The sequence below is a fragment of the Tauraco erythrolophus genome, chromosome 16, assembly GCF_009769465.1.
Source record: "Tauraco erythrolophus isolate bTauEry1 chromosome 16, bTauEry1.pri, whole genome shotgun sequence".
NCBI classification, from domain to species: Eukaryota; Metazoa; Chordata; class Aves; order Musophagiformes; family Musophagidae; genus Tauraco; species Tauraco erythrolophus.
In genome coordinates this window covers 313,068-327,656 of record NC_141480.1, presented here as the reverse complement: position 1 = coordinate 327,656, position 14,589 = coordinate 313,068, and the positions used below count along the sequence as shown (strand labels likewise).

General features: G+C 53.5%; 1 protein-coding gene across 4 annotated transcripts in view; it reads right to left on the bottom strand.

The window, feature by feature from the left end:
* The window catches only part of DPYSL3 (dihydropyrimidinase like 3), a 37,545-nt gene extending 23,947 nt beyond the window's left edge, over nt 1-13,598 (bottom strand). The window contains exons 1-4 of one of the 4 annotated variants that reach the window (XM_086621802.1): nt 13,450-13,520; nt 10,070-10,130; nt 4,592-4,634; nt 3,785-3,806 (exon numbers count right to left, since the gene is read on the bottom strand). In XM_086621802.1, coding sequence (XP_086477928.1) covers nt 3,785-3,806; nt 4,592 — 23 coding nt within the window. In that variant the 5' untranslated portion in view covers nt 4,593-4,634; nt 10,070-10,130; nt 13,450-13,520. Of the gene's footprint in view, nt 1-3,784; nt 3,807-4,092; nt 4,103-4,591; nt 4,635-10,069; nt 10,131-13,280 lie in introns of those variants that run through there. The other 3 variants (XM_086621799.1, XM_086621798.1, XM_086621803.1) reach the window with 3 other exon arrangements.
* Between the last annotated feature and the right edge of the window lie 991 nt (nt 13,599-14,589).

Below are 14,589 nucleotides of genomic sequence, written 5' to 3'. Positions count from 1 at the left end.
TGGAGTTGGTTACGAGTGTTCTGCAAGTGCTGAGACAGACGATGCTGGGCCTGGGACCCCCTCTGACAGCGTGTCAGGACTGGGCCAGATGGAATTGTGCTATGACGAGAACAACTTGTCTGCCCTCTCCTGTCGGACGTGATCCACGATGCTGCCAGCAGGTCCACTGCCCTGCAGAGCCTGAATCTGGCTTTGTCTCCCAGGCCAGCTGCGACCCCTCTCACATGCAGAGCTCTGAATGCCATCAGCAAGATCTTCCTACAGATCCTGCTACCAGGCAGCAGCTACTGCTGTGTCCTCCACTACCCAAGTCTTACAGCCACACCTGGCACAGGCCTTGCTGTAAATCCAATTTCTCGCTCCTGCTAGAAAAACACGCTGACCTGGATGATCAACACTCAACCTTCCCTTCAGTTTGCTTTCCGAACTAGAACCAAACTAGGGTTTGCAACAGCTGCTGGGGCCCAAAGAGCACTCTGCTCACCACTACACGCACAAGCGAAGCAATTTTCATAGCACCTGCCCTGACACTGCAGCCCACCTTGCTGCTACAAAGCTCTTGAGAAGTGGGTGATTGCAGCGTGGACTGTCTGGAGCGTGTACTCTGCCGCCGGGGTTCAGTGGAGGGTCACACTCAATAGTGTTAATTACATATTCTCCTTTCTGAAGGGTTCAAGTACGTAGATTGGTTTGGCAGCCCTCCCCGACCACAAGCTTTGATGTCTCCACTGACTCAGTAACCCAGCCCAAACCTTTTATTACTCACGGAGTTTGTTACTCTGTGTGTGCTTCTGCTGAAGCTCTTAGAAAGTTTTACTGGATACACATTTATTCTAAAACCAAAAAGCTTTCACCAACTTAAAGTGAAAGTCAGCAACTTCACAATAACCTACTTAGTACTGCCAGCACTCTGAGGGTATCTGCAAAATCTCACGGGCTACTTGACCAGCTGGACCGCGGCCTCCTGCCTCCCTTCCCGCAGCTCCTGTGCTGCTCCCTGTGGGCTGCCGCACCACAGCAGTCGGCAAGAGATGGGCTGAAAGCCTTCTTGCTCCCCAGTGGGTCCATGGGCAGGGAGATGTCTGCAAGTGCTAGGAAGGGAACGAGGGAGCAGGGCTGTGGGGAGATAAGGTAACAGACCGTATTGTTCTTGCCACAACGCTGCGATGCTTCAAGAACAGGTCCTGGTCTCTACTGAAATTAGACTGGCTGGAGCTGGGACATGAGAAGGGCCCTTGACTCCTATCGCCAAGCCTTCTGAAACTTCACTCACCTGTTTTCCAGAAAGTTTAAGAGTATCTCTCTGCTGGGAAGTACCGTATCACTTTGTCTGGAGTAGCAGTTAGTTAATAATAGACAAATGACTATGCAGACAGATACTGCTGACTTGAGCACTTGCACAGTTTCAAGAGACAAGCTTGCATCAGCCCCCAGATGCTGGCCAACCATGGTGACTTCAGACCATTCTTTTGAAGAGCCGTGCTTTCCTCCTGGTTGCTATGTGACACTCACACAAATACACAGTAGAACGTGCTACCCTGGGCCCAAAACATTCAAAATGGAAAAAGATTTTTTTTTTTTCCAAAGGACCTCTTCCAGGTGCAGTCAGTGAAGCATTACTCACATGCTTCAAAACAGCCTCAACAAGACGCATGGTCAATATGAAAGTTACTTAAAAACGGGAATACTCTCACAGCTCATAACCTCCTCAGAAACACCTACAGAGATAACAGGGCACCAGATGTTTGTGGACAGCCACGATGGGTGACAGGAGCACGGCAAGGAACATCAGCAGTGGAAACACAGGGTAGAAGGCATGTGCTGCTGCAAGGACTTTGCCACCAAAACAAACACAGCTCTGACTGTGGTTTGTCAAGGCTCAGGCTCAGCACCTGTCCTGATCCAGCACTAGTGCAAAGGATGAGAGCAAATCCACCAGCCCTACGTGTCTGCGATCAACAGCTCTTACAAACAGGCACAACCAAGGTACAGTGAATACAACCAGTCACAGAATAATCAGGGCTCAAATGTCATAACGTTCAGCAGAGCCATCAGGACAGCCCGCTGTCACGCACGCCATCTCCTCCTGCCCATATGTATTCTTTGCATAAAACCCATCCCCTCTTCTCTCCCAGCAGTCGCGTTTTCAGGGGCTGAGCTACCTCGGGGCACGGTGAATCCAAGGGACAGAAACACCACAGCTGGTGCACCCTCTCCAGAGGGAAGCTCTAGCAGGACGCGGTGTCTCAAGAGGTCGGTCACACATTCCTACTCCAGCTCACCACGAACTTCCACCACACACCAACTTCAGAGAAGCTTCTCTTGTGCTTGTGTGTGCCATCCCTGGATGAAGGGGGCTGCTGACCCAGAGTCAGGGCTCTCCCTCCACACTCTTTGTCCCCTTCCCATTGAGATCCATGGCGTCACCCTTACTTCTGTGGGGGAAGGAGTCCAGCTCCAAGTGATGAGTGCTCACAAGCATTTGACGATCATGCTATCCAGCTCCAAGTGATGAGTGCTCACAAGCATTTCATGATCATGCTATTCAGTGCTGTCGGCTCCAGCCTTGCCAACCTCTCATGTTCAACTTGAGAGCCAGAGCCAGAGGGAAGCAGGAAGACAGCCCACTGGCTCTATCACCGAGAAACACGCACAACCACGCTGGCTTTCGCCACCATTCCCACCATCCACACCACCTCCCCAAGGCAACATGGAGCTCTGCAGCCCTTCAAACTCCCACTCGGGAGCAGCATGAATGGGAAGGAAACTGAAACTCAGCTGCTGGTGCCAGACGAACGTGAGGTCTGCCAGGAGGCAGCAAGAGACGCGTTGTACGAGGCAGGTGGTGGGCAGTGACACAAGTTTTTCCGCAGTGGAGCAACTCTGCTTAGTTTGCTCCTGGCTAGAATATACATTGGCAGTGGAAACAAGGAGGGAAATCAGCAGATGTATGGCCCGACACAAACTAAACTTCTAGGTCAACAACTGATGTTTCCAAGTAGGTGTTACTGCCACTCCACTCCAGCTGGATTACCACATGATTTCAACCACCCGTCCCAAGTGACATTAGGGTGGGTAATTGTTCGAGCCAGAGTTTATCTGCAGACTTATTAAGGATTAGAAGTCAAGAGCAATTTCAGGATCATTCCTTTCTTTCTCCTTTGGAGTGAAGGCAACGCCTTCCACAAGATCCTTGTGAGCCAGCTCAGAGCCTGAGATGATGCTTCATGGAACATAATAAAGGCTTTGGAAAAGCCGAGTCCCTGGAAGGGATTGCCCTTGGCCATCAGGAGCCCACAGTGACTCCAGTGCACTCACAGCTGATGATGAGACGACATCTCTGTCAAAACACCAGTTTCCACCCTGTGGCTTGGGGACATCTTGAGCTTTGTGGACTACCTTACGCTGACCACACGCAGCAATCAAGAACAGGTCTGACACCAGAGTGCTTTAGTCTACTGTGGAGGACTCCTAACCTCCTCCTACGCTGGAACGCGACAGTGGCCGGGAGGGAGGGGAAGGTGGAAGGGGCAGCTGGTGATGCTGACACAGCATTCATCACCTGCTTTTGCTTCTAGTTGCAGCTGAGAGGCCCAGCACTCAATGGGCTTTGTGACTGACCAGATCCTTCATTTCTCTGGAGCAAGCACACCTCTGGACAGGTAGCATTTGGAGACACAATGGAGACTCAGCTCCAGAAAGCACACCCTGTCTTTGTCTGCTTCGAGCTTGCTGCAGGCAGGGGACTCAAGACCACCACCCCAATATTGCTTCTCCCAAGGACATCTGCCTGCAGGCAGGGCTCACTGCCACACACTGCCAGCAGCCCCCTCACAGACAACCCACCACATTTCAGCTGGAAAAGCCAGCCAGGTTTTAGTTACTTGTCTTAAAAGGAAAGAATGGGGGGAAAAAAAACAAAAATAATATGAAAAAAAGAGCACCTTGAACTTCTACTGAATGGTGACAAAAACTTACATTTCAAAAATATCTAACGACAGCAGGACCTAACTGCTACCTTCAAAAGTGACAAACTCCTGGGCATGGACATGCTTATGTGGCTGTCTGTAGGAAATCAGTTGGTAGCCCCATGCCTGCATCCCTCAGGACTCCAGCTGTGCTGGAGCAAGCCTGCCTTCGGCTCCTGACTGCCTCTCCTTCAGACAATGGGATGCTGGTGCTTTTGCAAAAGTTCCCTGGGATTCTCATAGTCTGAAGTGGACTGCAGAGCCTCCGAGAGCTGACCAGCCTCAAACTGCAGAGACTGATCCATCCCTGCGCCAAAGCAGAGGAGTCTCACCCCCACGGACAGCTCCTGCACCCTGCATGCATGCAGAGAAGGGGTCCAGGCAAGGAAGAAGCTGCTGCTTCTCTTAGCCAGAAATAAGTGAGGTTGAAACCAAACATGTCAAATGGAATATGCTAATATGTGTACACGAGTGACTGCTGCTTCAAGGCCAATTAATTCAATTACAGCCTGATCCCGCAGAGCAATTAAGTGCCCTTGAGTTGGGTGGCTCAACAAGTGCTTTTCCTTTCCTGGGGCTGGGTCCACTCAGACACCTGCACCAGGCCAAGGCTGGGAGGGAGCTGCCAGCTGCAGTGGCTGGCCCAGTAGGCTGCGGGAGCGGGCACTGCCAGGGCCTCTGTCCCTCTGCTCCGCAACGCTGCCAGTGCCAGCAGTGACTGGGTGAGACGTCTGACCCCTGCCAGCTCTGGTGGATAATCGCCTCTGCCCAGTTCCTCCCTCCAAAGGCACGATGGAAATGTGGAGAGCCCAGCAGAGCAGCGTGTATGTCCTGGCTTTGCTACTGACTATGCACATCAATGATTCCCTGTCTTTCTCTCGTGCTCCCCTCAACCCAAGCCCCCAGGCTTCTGCTCCCTGGCTCCCTTCCCAGCTGATGTCTTCCTTCTCTGTGCTGCAAGCACTGTTCTTGCCGAGCAAGCCTTGGAAGAGCCAACTGAGGCTGAAAAACAACACCGAGCTGCGGACATGCAGCAGCGCTCCTGGGGTGAGGCTCCCTGGATGCCAGTGCAGGCACTGGGGATGTCACATCACCCTCCTCTCCCGGAGCAGGCGACCCCCATTGGGGTAGGGGCTCCCCGAGCCCGGAGCTCGGATGGCGCAGGGCTGGGCTCTGCAAGGGCTCCAGGCGGCGCAGGCTGCAGGGTTGGCACGAGGGGAGCCGCGCTCCTGCAGGCAGGCTGGAAAGGGCAGTACGAACTGCTGCTCCCGGGGGCTGACGCTGCTGCCCTGCAGCCCCCCGCCCGACGCAGACCCTGCAGGACGCTGCCGGAGGACGCGGTGCAGCCGGCGGGGAGGAAGGGCTGGGGAAACCGCGCAGCCCAGAGGGAACTGAAAAGCTCTCAGGCTCACAGCAGGAATTATACCAGGAAAAAAAGGAGGGGAGAGAAACACAAGAGCAAGAAGGCAGCTGCACTGGGCTTGCAGAACTCAAGGGTATGCGGTGGCAAAACTGTATCTGTAAATGGCCTCAGTGGCCCAAGGGCTTAAAACCTGAGTGCAGAGTAGGGTCCAAATGAAAGCAGCAGCACAGTAAAGAAGCAGAAGTGCCGGAGCATACAGCTGGGCTCCCAAGACAAAACAAGTGGTGCCCTGAGAGACACCTCATTCCCGTCAGGAGAACAGCACCAACCCGCAGACACGTCTCTGGGGGCGACGGCCAAAGCAGAAGCTACCCAAGCATTTCCAGGCACACTGGCTACCCATGCTGCTGGACCATGGCTGGGACAGGGTCCTGGCAGGTGCCCAAGCACCCAAGCAGGTGCCAAGCTCGAGGATCTCAAGTTGCTGCTGTGACACAGCAGACACTCCTGTGCATCCATGACAGGCACAGGGATGCCTTAAAGCTCTTTCTGGAGCACTACCCTAGAGTCCTGTGACACTCACAGGCACCAGCAAATCAAGACGCTATTAGAGATCACAGCTGCTGCAAACAAAGAGAGCACAGCATGCCTGGCTGCTTTGTCATCTCACCATCTTTAATCTAACGTCAGCGTTCTCGAGGCCCGACCCACGGCAGCGTGGCTGGGGACGCAGGCTTTCATGGCACAAGCTGACAATCCTGTTCTTGAGGACACGTCCTGCAGCCTCCACAACGCCTGCAGCCACACCAGCAGCCAGGACAGGGCAGCAAGTGACCTGGATGTCGCGCTGTCCGTTGCAATGGGCACCAACGTGCTGCGGATCCTGCTCCCTCCTTCCTGCTGTGCCTGGGCCAGAGGAGACAGCTCACCCTGAAAGTTGTCCCTGGCGAAACGCTCATGCCAAGCCTGGACGGAGACAGCTTCCACTTCACCCTTAGCTCCCTCCATGGGGTGAGCTTTGGCTACACAAGAGCATCTGGATTTCCACTGAAACGACTCAATTCCCTCAGAGAGCGGATGGGCCAGCCCGAGTCCATGAAATACAGGCACCCACCTTGTCCCCTTTAATGTGCAGAGCCATGACCAGAAAGGTCAGAGCGCTCTGCTCAGCATCACTTCTTGTCCCCCCCTCAGCTGAACAGAAACAATCGTTACTGGATCCAAATCCATGCGTGGTAAAATGGAGCTTGGCTGTTCCCAGCAAAGTGATGGGAAAGACGCTGCTGGACCCCACCCGCAGCCAAGAGCCAGCTCAGCTGAAGAAGCCAAGGTCCAGCTACATTTTCCAGCTTCTCAGCCCTGTCTCCAGGAAGGCTGCCGGCATGTTTGGTTTTTGTTTCTTCCTCCTGTTTCCTCCAGTCATCCATAGCAACTGCTTCGCAGCAGAAAAATCAGCCTTCTCCACCTTCCACCTCTTCGCAGAGGTCACAACAGAAGAGGTCCGTGTAGGGAAAGCTTTCACCCGAAGTAAAGTGACAGCAAACGCAGCTCTAGCTAGTCTCCACCATGGTTTTCCTTGAGATTAGGGTTGACCATCAGTGACCAGCTTTGCACTCACCCAGATCATCTCTGGAGGGTAAACCACACACATGAAATGACTTTTCTGGGTCTCATCACAAAACCTTTTGCTGTTCTGGCAGCTGCCTGTCTGCCAGCAAGACACCATCCCTTAGGAAAGTCCCCAAAAGCCCAGCCCACCTTGTCAGTGGCACGCCTGGCACATACCAGAGAGAAACATTCCTCCTACACAGTGGACAGGCAGAGCTGGGGTTGTTTTGGCCTGTTGGAGGTACTGACATCTTAGATAAAAAGAAAAGGAAATTATTCTTTTGGACAGAGCCAACTATTTTGCTGCGGCCAAACCACAATGTTTCATTTCAATTTAAACCTACTGAAGTTTGCATTTGACACTTTCAACTATGTTCATAGAAAATGCTTAGAGGAGTTTCCAACACAACAAAGGCTCTTCCAAGTGAGAAAGCAGCGAGTCCTGCCCTGCAAATCTCAAAATGTTTAGCTGCTTCTCAGAATTTTTCATTGCTTTCCTTTCTTTCCTCAAATGGGCAAAGTCATGCAAATTTGTGAGAACAGCAAGAAACGTTTACGTAGCTCATATAGTCTGTTTGGCTCACAAAGTACATATGTCGACTGAACACGACCTGCCAGGAGGCTCCCAGTGACACCTCCACACCACCTCTGTCAGGACCACAGATGCCTGGGAATCAGCCCTTCGTTTCTGCGCCTCTCCCCAAAGCCAGTGGCGTGGCAGGGACAGAGGCCCCTCATACCCCGCAGGGCTTCATCGGGCAGAACTGCTTCAGGGGAGAGAAGCTGCTGCATCCCTGGCACCATGCCCTGCTGCAGGTGTTCTTCTTGTGGCACCCCCAGCAGAGTACTGAGCCAGCCCACTGCTGGTCTGTGGCCAAGGGAGAAGCAATCTCAGCTACTCTGCAAGCTTCTCATGAAAACACATTTTTCCTGATGCAGCATCATGTGCAGGTCTTGCCATATTCTCTGACAACCTCAGAAAAAATAGTATTAAAAGAAGCATCACCTCTCCTATGGGCTGCAACGTGCTATTGCTAGAGCATCTTGTACACGGTGTACTTTATGGCATGCTGGGTGATGCGCCAGTGCTCCCACAAAACGTGCCGTAGCTAGGATCTACTATTAGTTGTTAAATGTGGAGAAAAAAACATCACTGGCTTTCTATTTTAAATTAAGAGTCTTTTGAGGTATCATTTGGCAAAGGTAAAGAGCATTACAAACCCTATCATGGACGTAGTAAAGAACTCCTCGCCCTGCACATTAGCCTCTCCTAAACCACCAGGCCAGAACCCCTCTAAGTGCTGCATGTCCCAGGGCCATGACACAAAAGAAAGGCACCAGCAGGAACACTCACCTTGCAGGCGGTGCCAGCCAGCCTCCCAGTGCCCCTGCCTTCTCGGCGGAGAGAGCTGCGAACAGGCTGGATCGATATGTGACTGAGTGATCAGTCAACCCATCTTTTTCACACCCGGCTGCAAAACCCAGACTCTTTTCTGCATAAAAGTTCCATAAAGACCTACATGTTCCTGGGAAAAGCATGAGGTATTCAAGAACACATCACCTAGAATCACGCTTGCAGCATCCTTCTGAAGTCCCAGCAGTGCAAGCTTGACATGGTGGCTTACAGATGCGGTGGCTGGGGATGCTCAGGCACCGCTGGTGCCAGCTCCCTGCTCCGGCTGCAGCACTACCCACCCCAGCGGGGCCGGCTGGCTCGCAAAGCCCTGACCACCCTGAGCTGAGAATGAGGACAGAAGGAAGCCAAGGGCTGCTGCCACGAGGTAGTGCGATAAATCAAGCTATTTTCATATTAGGGTGTTTTTTAGTAAAACAAAAGCTCTTTGCAACACGCAGGAACTCTTCAACTGAATCACAGTTTTCATAGATTTTCTAGGTTGGAAAAGACCATAGAGATCATTGAGTCCAACCGTCCCTAATCTCCCATTAAACCATATCCCTAAGTAGTTCATCCACCCTTTTCTTAAACACATCCAGGGATGGGGACTCAATCACCTCCCTGGGCAGCCTATTCCAGTGGCTGACAAGACAGAAATCCTTAAGAAACCCTTAATTTCTTCAGAAAACTAGCCCTACTGCATAACTCCCATGAGATCTATTATCTGTGTCTTCTTACACAGTGGGTGGTTTATAAAACTTTGCAGTTTTGCTTTACTGCGGGCAATAATCTGTATCCCGTCAGGAATAGCCAAAGAACTGACCTCTCATTGTTGTGCTTCAGGCATCAGATTTCTTAAAAAAAACAAACGAAAGTGCAGGGCTTTTTACAATCAACATCAGAGTATTTAGCATCAAACTCCATGAATTTCAATACAGTTTTCATTGTATTTGCATTGTGAGAATTAGTTCAGCGGCCTGTGTTTGTTCCTATTGTCTGTAAAAAAAACAAATAATGTAACTCCAAATCTTACTCTTTAAAAAAAAAAAGTAAAACCAAACCAAAAACATGAGCGCTCTGCTGAACGGGGTGATACTGAGGTTATGAATCAATGCTGTCAAAGTGCTTTATGATCTCTTCCATAAATGCAAGATTTTAAGCTGTGCTAAAAGGCAGTGCACAACTGCAACTTCTGGACCACGCTAAGTTCACCGCTAAGGAAAAGGCGGCTGTTGGCTTGGTGTTTCTGCTACAAATTACTGGCAATGGAAACGAAAAAAGCTGAATGCTGAAGTCATAGCACATGTTACGAGTGTCAGAAAAAGAAAAAACTAATAGAGAACCGAGTTAGTTCCAGCTTCCTTCTCCATACGAGGCAGCCCTCTCCAGGATTTATCACAATCAGGCAGTCTTTCCAGGATTTATCACAACCTGAACCCGAGTGGTGTCACACAACCGGACACGACAGGCATGTGTGACACTGGCTATCTCCGGCAGAAAGCCAAGGACTGGCTCCAGCGGGTCTTCTGGAGGGGACAGACCCCTCGCCTGCTTGCGCTGCCCTGTTGTTTCCCTCACACTCCTGGCTCCTGCAAAGGGTGAGAGCCTCTTCCTCCTCCTCTTCCTCCTCCCCGTCTGCCAGGCTGATGGAGCTGCCCCAGCCTGCGGTGAAGCTGTGTTTGTGGGCCCACAGCCAGTTGCCTTGGAAATGACGACTTCACTGCAGAACCACGCAGCAGGATGGGACGAAACGTCTGGGGGGAGCGCAGCGAGCCGAGCGCTCCTGCCTGCGTTACTGAACCGGAGGATGAAAAGCAGGGGCTCTGCACGGCTGAGCAGCAAGGAGGTACATGGAGGAGGCTACCACCAACCTCTTTGCCATGCAAAGCTCCTTCCCCACTCCTCAAAGCAAGCGGTGCAGCTCTCCAGTATCTATTCATACATTACTAGCCCTCAGTGAACATCCTTACCACAGGAATTCACAGGGTATTGTCTGTGACCTACAGAGAAACTCTCTTTGACTTCATTATAGTAAAATAAACATTGTAATCCACTCTGGTTAGACAAAAGGCATGGCAGCGCTTGAGGAAAACTGCAGGAAACTTCACAAGGGTAGAATCCACGTAGGCTATTACTGACAGAAGCCTGCACTGAGTTAAATTGCTCTTGTTAAATAAGGTCTCTGCAAATAGTCTAGATCAGAGCAGAATCTGGTCCCCCAACATTGTTCCTCCACATCTTAAGCGTTCTGAAAAAAAACCCTTGCCGTAGCAGATCCTCGTAGCGAGGAAAGCAGGCTCCTGCTTTTAGCAAGGTGCGCCTGAAAGGTGTGTCTCTTGTTTGGCAAAATCCTGCACCAGGACTGGGCACCGGCATGTGGCCGAGTCCAGAAAGCCCACCTGCCTGTTCTGACGGGCAGCAGCCTCCGTAGCCATGGCCTCCTCTAGCATTCACCACTGGCTCCTGCCCCAACGACCGGGCACCCTCTCTGTCCCTGAATCAACTGGCAAAGCCCAAATACCCACCAACAAAGCAAAGGCATGGGACCTAACTGCTCTTAGCCATATCCCTTGCTGCTACTATGGCTTCACTGCGCCCAAATCCATGGCTCAGTTTTTGTCTTTCCAATACTCTGTGATGAAGCAAAGTGAGGTTGAAACATCTACCCGGACCTGTATTACACCGACAGGTTGTATGACATCACATTATCACTGGGCAGGTACACATTGCCATTGTCTTCCTGCAGAAATGCTGGTGCTTTAATAGTAATTAATGTCATTACAAAAAAAAAAAAAAGTGTGTCCATCTGTTGTACTTCCAAGAAATGGTTCACTACAAAAATTAGGAGATCCAACTCTGCTGCCCTGTGCACTCAAGTCTCTTACTCTCAGCTTTCCTACTAAGTTGCTTGGTCGAGGGTAGGTGACTTAACCTCTCTCTGTTTCTTAATCTGTGAAATTATTCACAGAAGTTCGATTTGCCGTGACAAAAGAGCCTTTGTGTGCTCTGAATCTGCAGAGTTCGACACAAGCAAACTCTCTGTGGCTGCGCAGGCACACAGCGTGTCTCTGTGCACGACGGGCATTTCCCATCGCGACTGTCGTACTCTGGGGCACTCCTGAACTTGAAGTTTTATTGAAGTTGTAGTACTGAGTCATATGATTCCTTCTAGCTGTGTGTGCACAGGAACACTTATATATATGAAGCTTCCCACCGTCTCTGGCAAGACATGCAGATAAAAAGGGTTTGGTTGCTGATGCTTATCAGGTGGAAGGCCTCAAAGGAAGAAATCTGGGAGTAGAAATCATCAGGAAGAGAGGAGTTGTTGAAGGAAAACCTCAGCTACAAAACTCTGGAGATAAGGGTCTACATGAGACCTTAAAAGGGAACAAGGCTGTTTCGAATTTTCCGTATGGCTAATAAAGAAAAAGCTCATAGCAAAGCCTACAGACAGGCCGTCGTGCGTTTTTTTCTTTTCCAACAAGCAGCAGCATAAAATTGTTAATGCAGTGGTCAGTTCTGTAGCCGCTGTTCAAACCACATGGACAAGGTTGGTACTGAGAAGAAAAATTTTCTTTCTGACCCCGTAAAACTGTCTGTAAATGAGCAAAGCTCAAGAACAGGAATCAAACAGTGTCTAACAGTGTGCCAATAAGAAACCAAAAAGCAGAGGCTGAAGAAATTCAAGTGCAATAAAGAAACCTCAAAGCAACCCACTGTCTAGCTAGAAGTTTCTACAGAAGACAGCAGACGCTAAGGACAGCCTGATGCTTTTCCCCAAAACCAAACCAAGCCAAGTCATTGCACTTTGGTGCTTCTGCTCCCATCAGGCTCTAGCTGGTGAGGTTAGTCCTCCTAACTAACACCTGCAGTTTATCAAGGTTCACATTCTGGACACAAACTGAGGCTTCTGCAGAACCCCAGGACAACCACACCACTTCTTCAGGCTAAGATGCAGACTTGCTATTTACTTCAGTGATTTTTGCTTCCACTTTTAAAAATGGGTTTTATTAATTTGCCCTGTTCACCCCTGAAAACCAGTGCCCTTAGGACAACCATTTACTAAAAAGTTCAGCCCCAACTGAACCCACCGACCAACAGGCTGGCTGGCGGCCCTACCTGCCTCATATGTAAATGAACAGGAGGCTCACTGAAATCCCAAGCGAGGAATTTACTCAGCACTATTAAGTGAATCATCTTTCTGTGAAACTCATGCTGGAGAGACCCAAACCAAAAAAGCAGCAATCTCAACCTCGGGCAGAAGGATCCATGCTGTGGAGCTGGATGAATCTAACATCTTGAGTTTAGCACAAGTTGAGAAACTTTGTGCCTGGTGGTACCTTCGGTGATGCCACTTCCAGATCAATGTGCTGTCCCTCATTTCTGATGCAGCACTTCTGATTCGTGTCAATGCATGATAACGATCAGCCTGGTTTGGAGTGACAGCTCCAAAATGCCCCCCTTTTTTTGTTTGGGGGGTGGAGGCGGGGCGGGCAGGTATTCTTTCATAGAAGTATAACAAGAGCAACTGTAGTAAAGCGAGTCAGCCACTTCACGCTCAGCTTCACAACTCCCGGTAACGCGCCGAGGACCCTTCGGTTCTGCTGGGAGAACCGCCAACATCCCGCTCCGCCGGCAGGATCCCGCACACCGGAGGCTGCAGCACAGCCCTCCTTCCCGCGAGCGCTTCCCCGGAGCACACTGCGGACACCGGAGCGGAGCAGCCCCCCGCCGGCACCCGCCCCGCCTGCGGCTCCTCCGGGACCAGCCACGGGGCCGAGCGGCGGCCGAACCGGCGCCCGCCGGCAGCGCCCCGCGGCCCCGCGCCCCGAAGCCACCCCACCCCGGCGCTGCCGGGGGCCGCCGCGCAGCAGCGCCCCGAGCCTCAGCGCCGGGGTCCCGGGACCAGCCCCGCCACCCCCAGCCGCGCCGGCCCAGCACGTACCGTGTCGTCCGCGGGGGCCGCGTCCTGGAGCCGCTCCTCGTCTGAAGCGGCGCTGAGCTCGCCGGCGGCCGCGCCGGGGCCGGGGGCCGAGCCGGGCTCGGGGCCGGGTTCGGGGCCGGGCTCGGGGCCGGGGCGGGCGGGCAGCGGGGCGCGGCGCTGCCCGACGCGCAGCGCGCCGAAGTCCAGGGTCTTGCTCTCGAAGGCGCCCTCGACGCTGCAGAAGAGCCCGCCGCGCTTCTGCCGGGGCACCGCCGTCGTGCCCGGCCGCGCCAGGTACACCGGCAGCTCCTCGCCGCCGCGCCGCCCGCCCGCCGCCATTCCCGCCGCGCCGCCGGGACGGGACGGGACGGGACCGCGGGTGCGCGCAGCTCCGCGCTGGGCGGGGCTGAACGGGGGCTTCTCGACGGGGAGGGGCGGGCGACGGGGCCGGCGGCCGGGCGGGGCGGGGCGGGTCCGCTCACCGGCGGCGCCTGCGGGAGCAGCGAGAAGCTGGACGGTTCCCAGCAGCGCGGTCCGTCGCGTTCAGCTGCCGGCGCGGGGAGGGCGCGCCCGCTCCCGCCGCCGGTGTGGCGGAGCCCAGTTCCCGCGCGCCCGCCGGCGGTGGCGGGAGAGGGCGTGTCGCGGGGCGGCGCTCGGCGCCGGCGGGGACAGCCACGTGCGCGGCGGGCCCGGGGCCGGCTGCTTCCGCGTCCGCCGGGGCAACGCGGGGTGCCGGTGCGCTGCCCCGGGGCCGCCGCCGGCCCCCGAGGGGCTGCAGCGGTGAAATGGTGCCAGCCGCGGTCCCGGGACGTGTCTCCAGCAGTCGAGGGCAGGGAGCGGGGACTCGACAGGGAAACCCGGCGAGCGCCTCGCTGCTGGCTTCGCCGGTGGCGTTCCCCGCCGCTTGCGCTCAGCAAACGGGCTTCTCCATAGAAGCACGGGCAGCAGCCTGGCACGCTCCTGAGCTTTGGCCCTTGGTGCCGCCTGCAAACGGGCGTTCGTTCACAGGCCCAGGGCTGCGTGGCGTTCGGCGTGGGGCCACAGCCCCTCGGCAGGCGCTTCGGTCAGGCCAACGTGGCAGGCTGCACACGAGAAACGTCAGCTGCACAAAGGGTTAACTGTTCACACTCGTGCACTCGTGTTCCTGCCATGCAGATGCCACCAGACACAACCGCGCAAACAAGCTCCATGGCTAAGGTCAAGAGTTGCTCTGAGAACCCCATGGCAACTTCATTTCAGAAGTGTAAGAGGCCTGAAGGACAGGGACAGCCACGGCTGATCTTCAGCATGCTAACGGCCACGTAACTGAGCAGCAGCCTATCAAATCTAT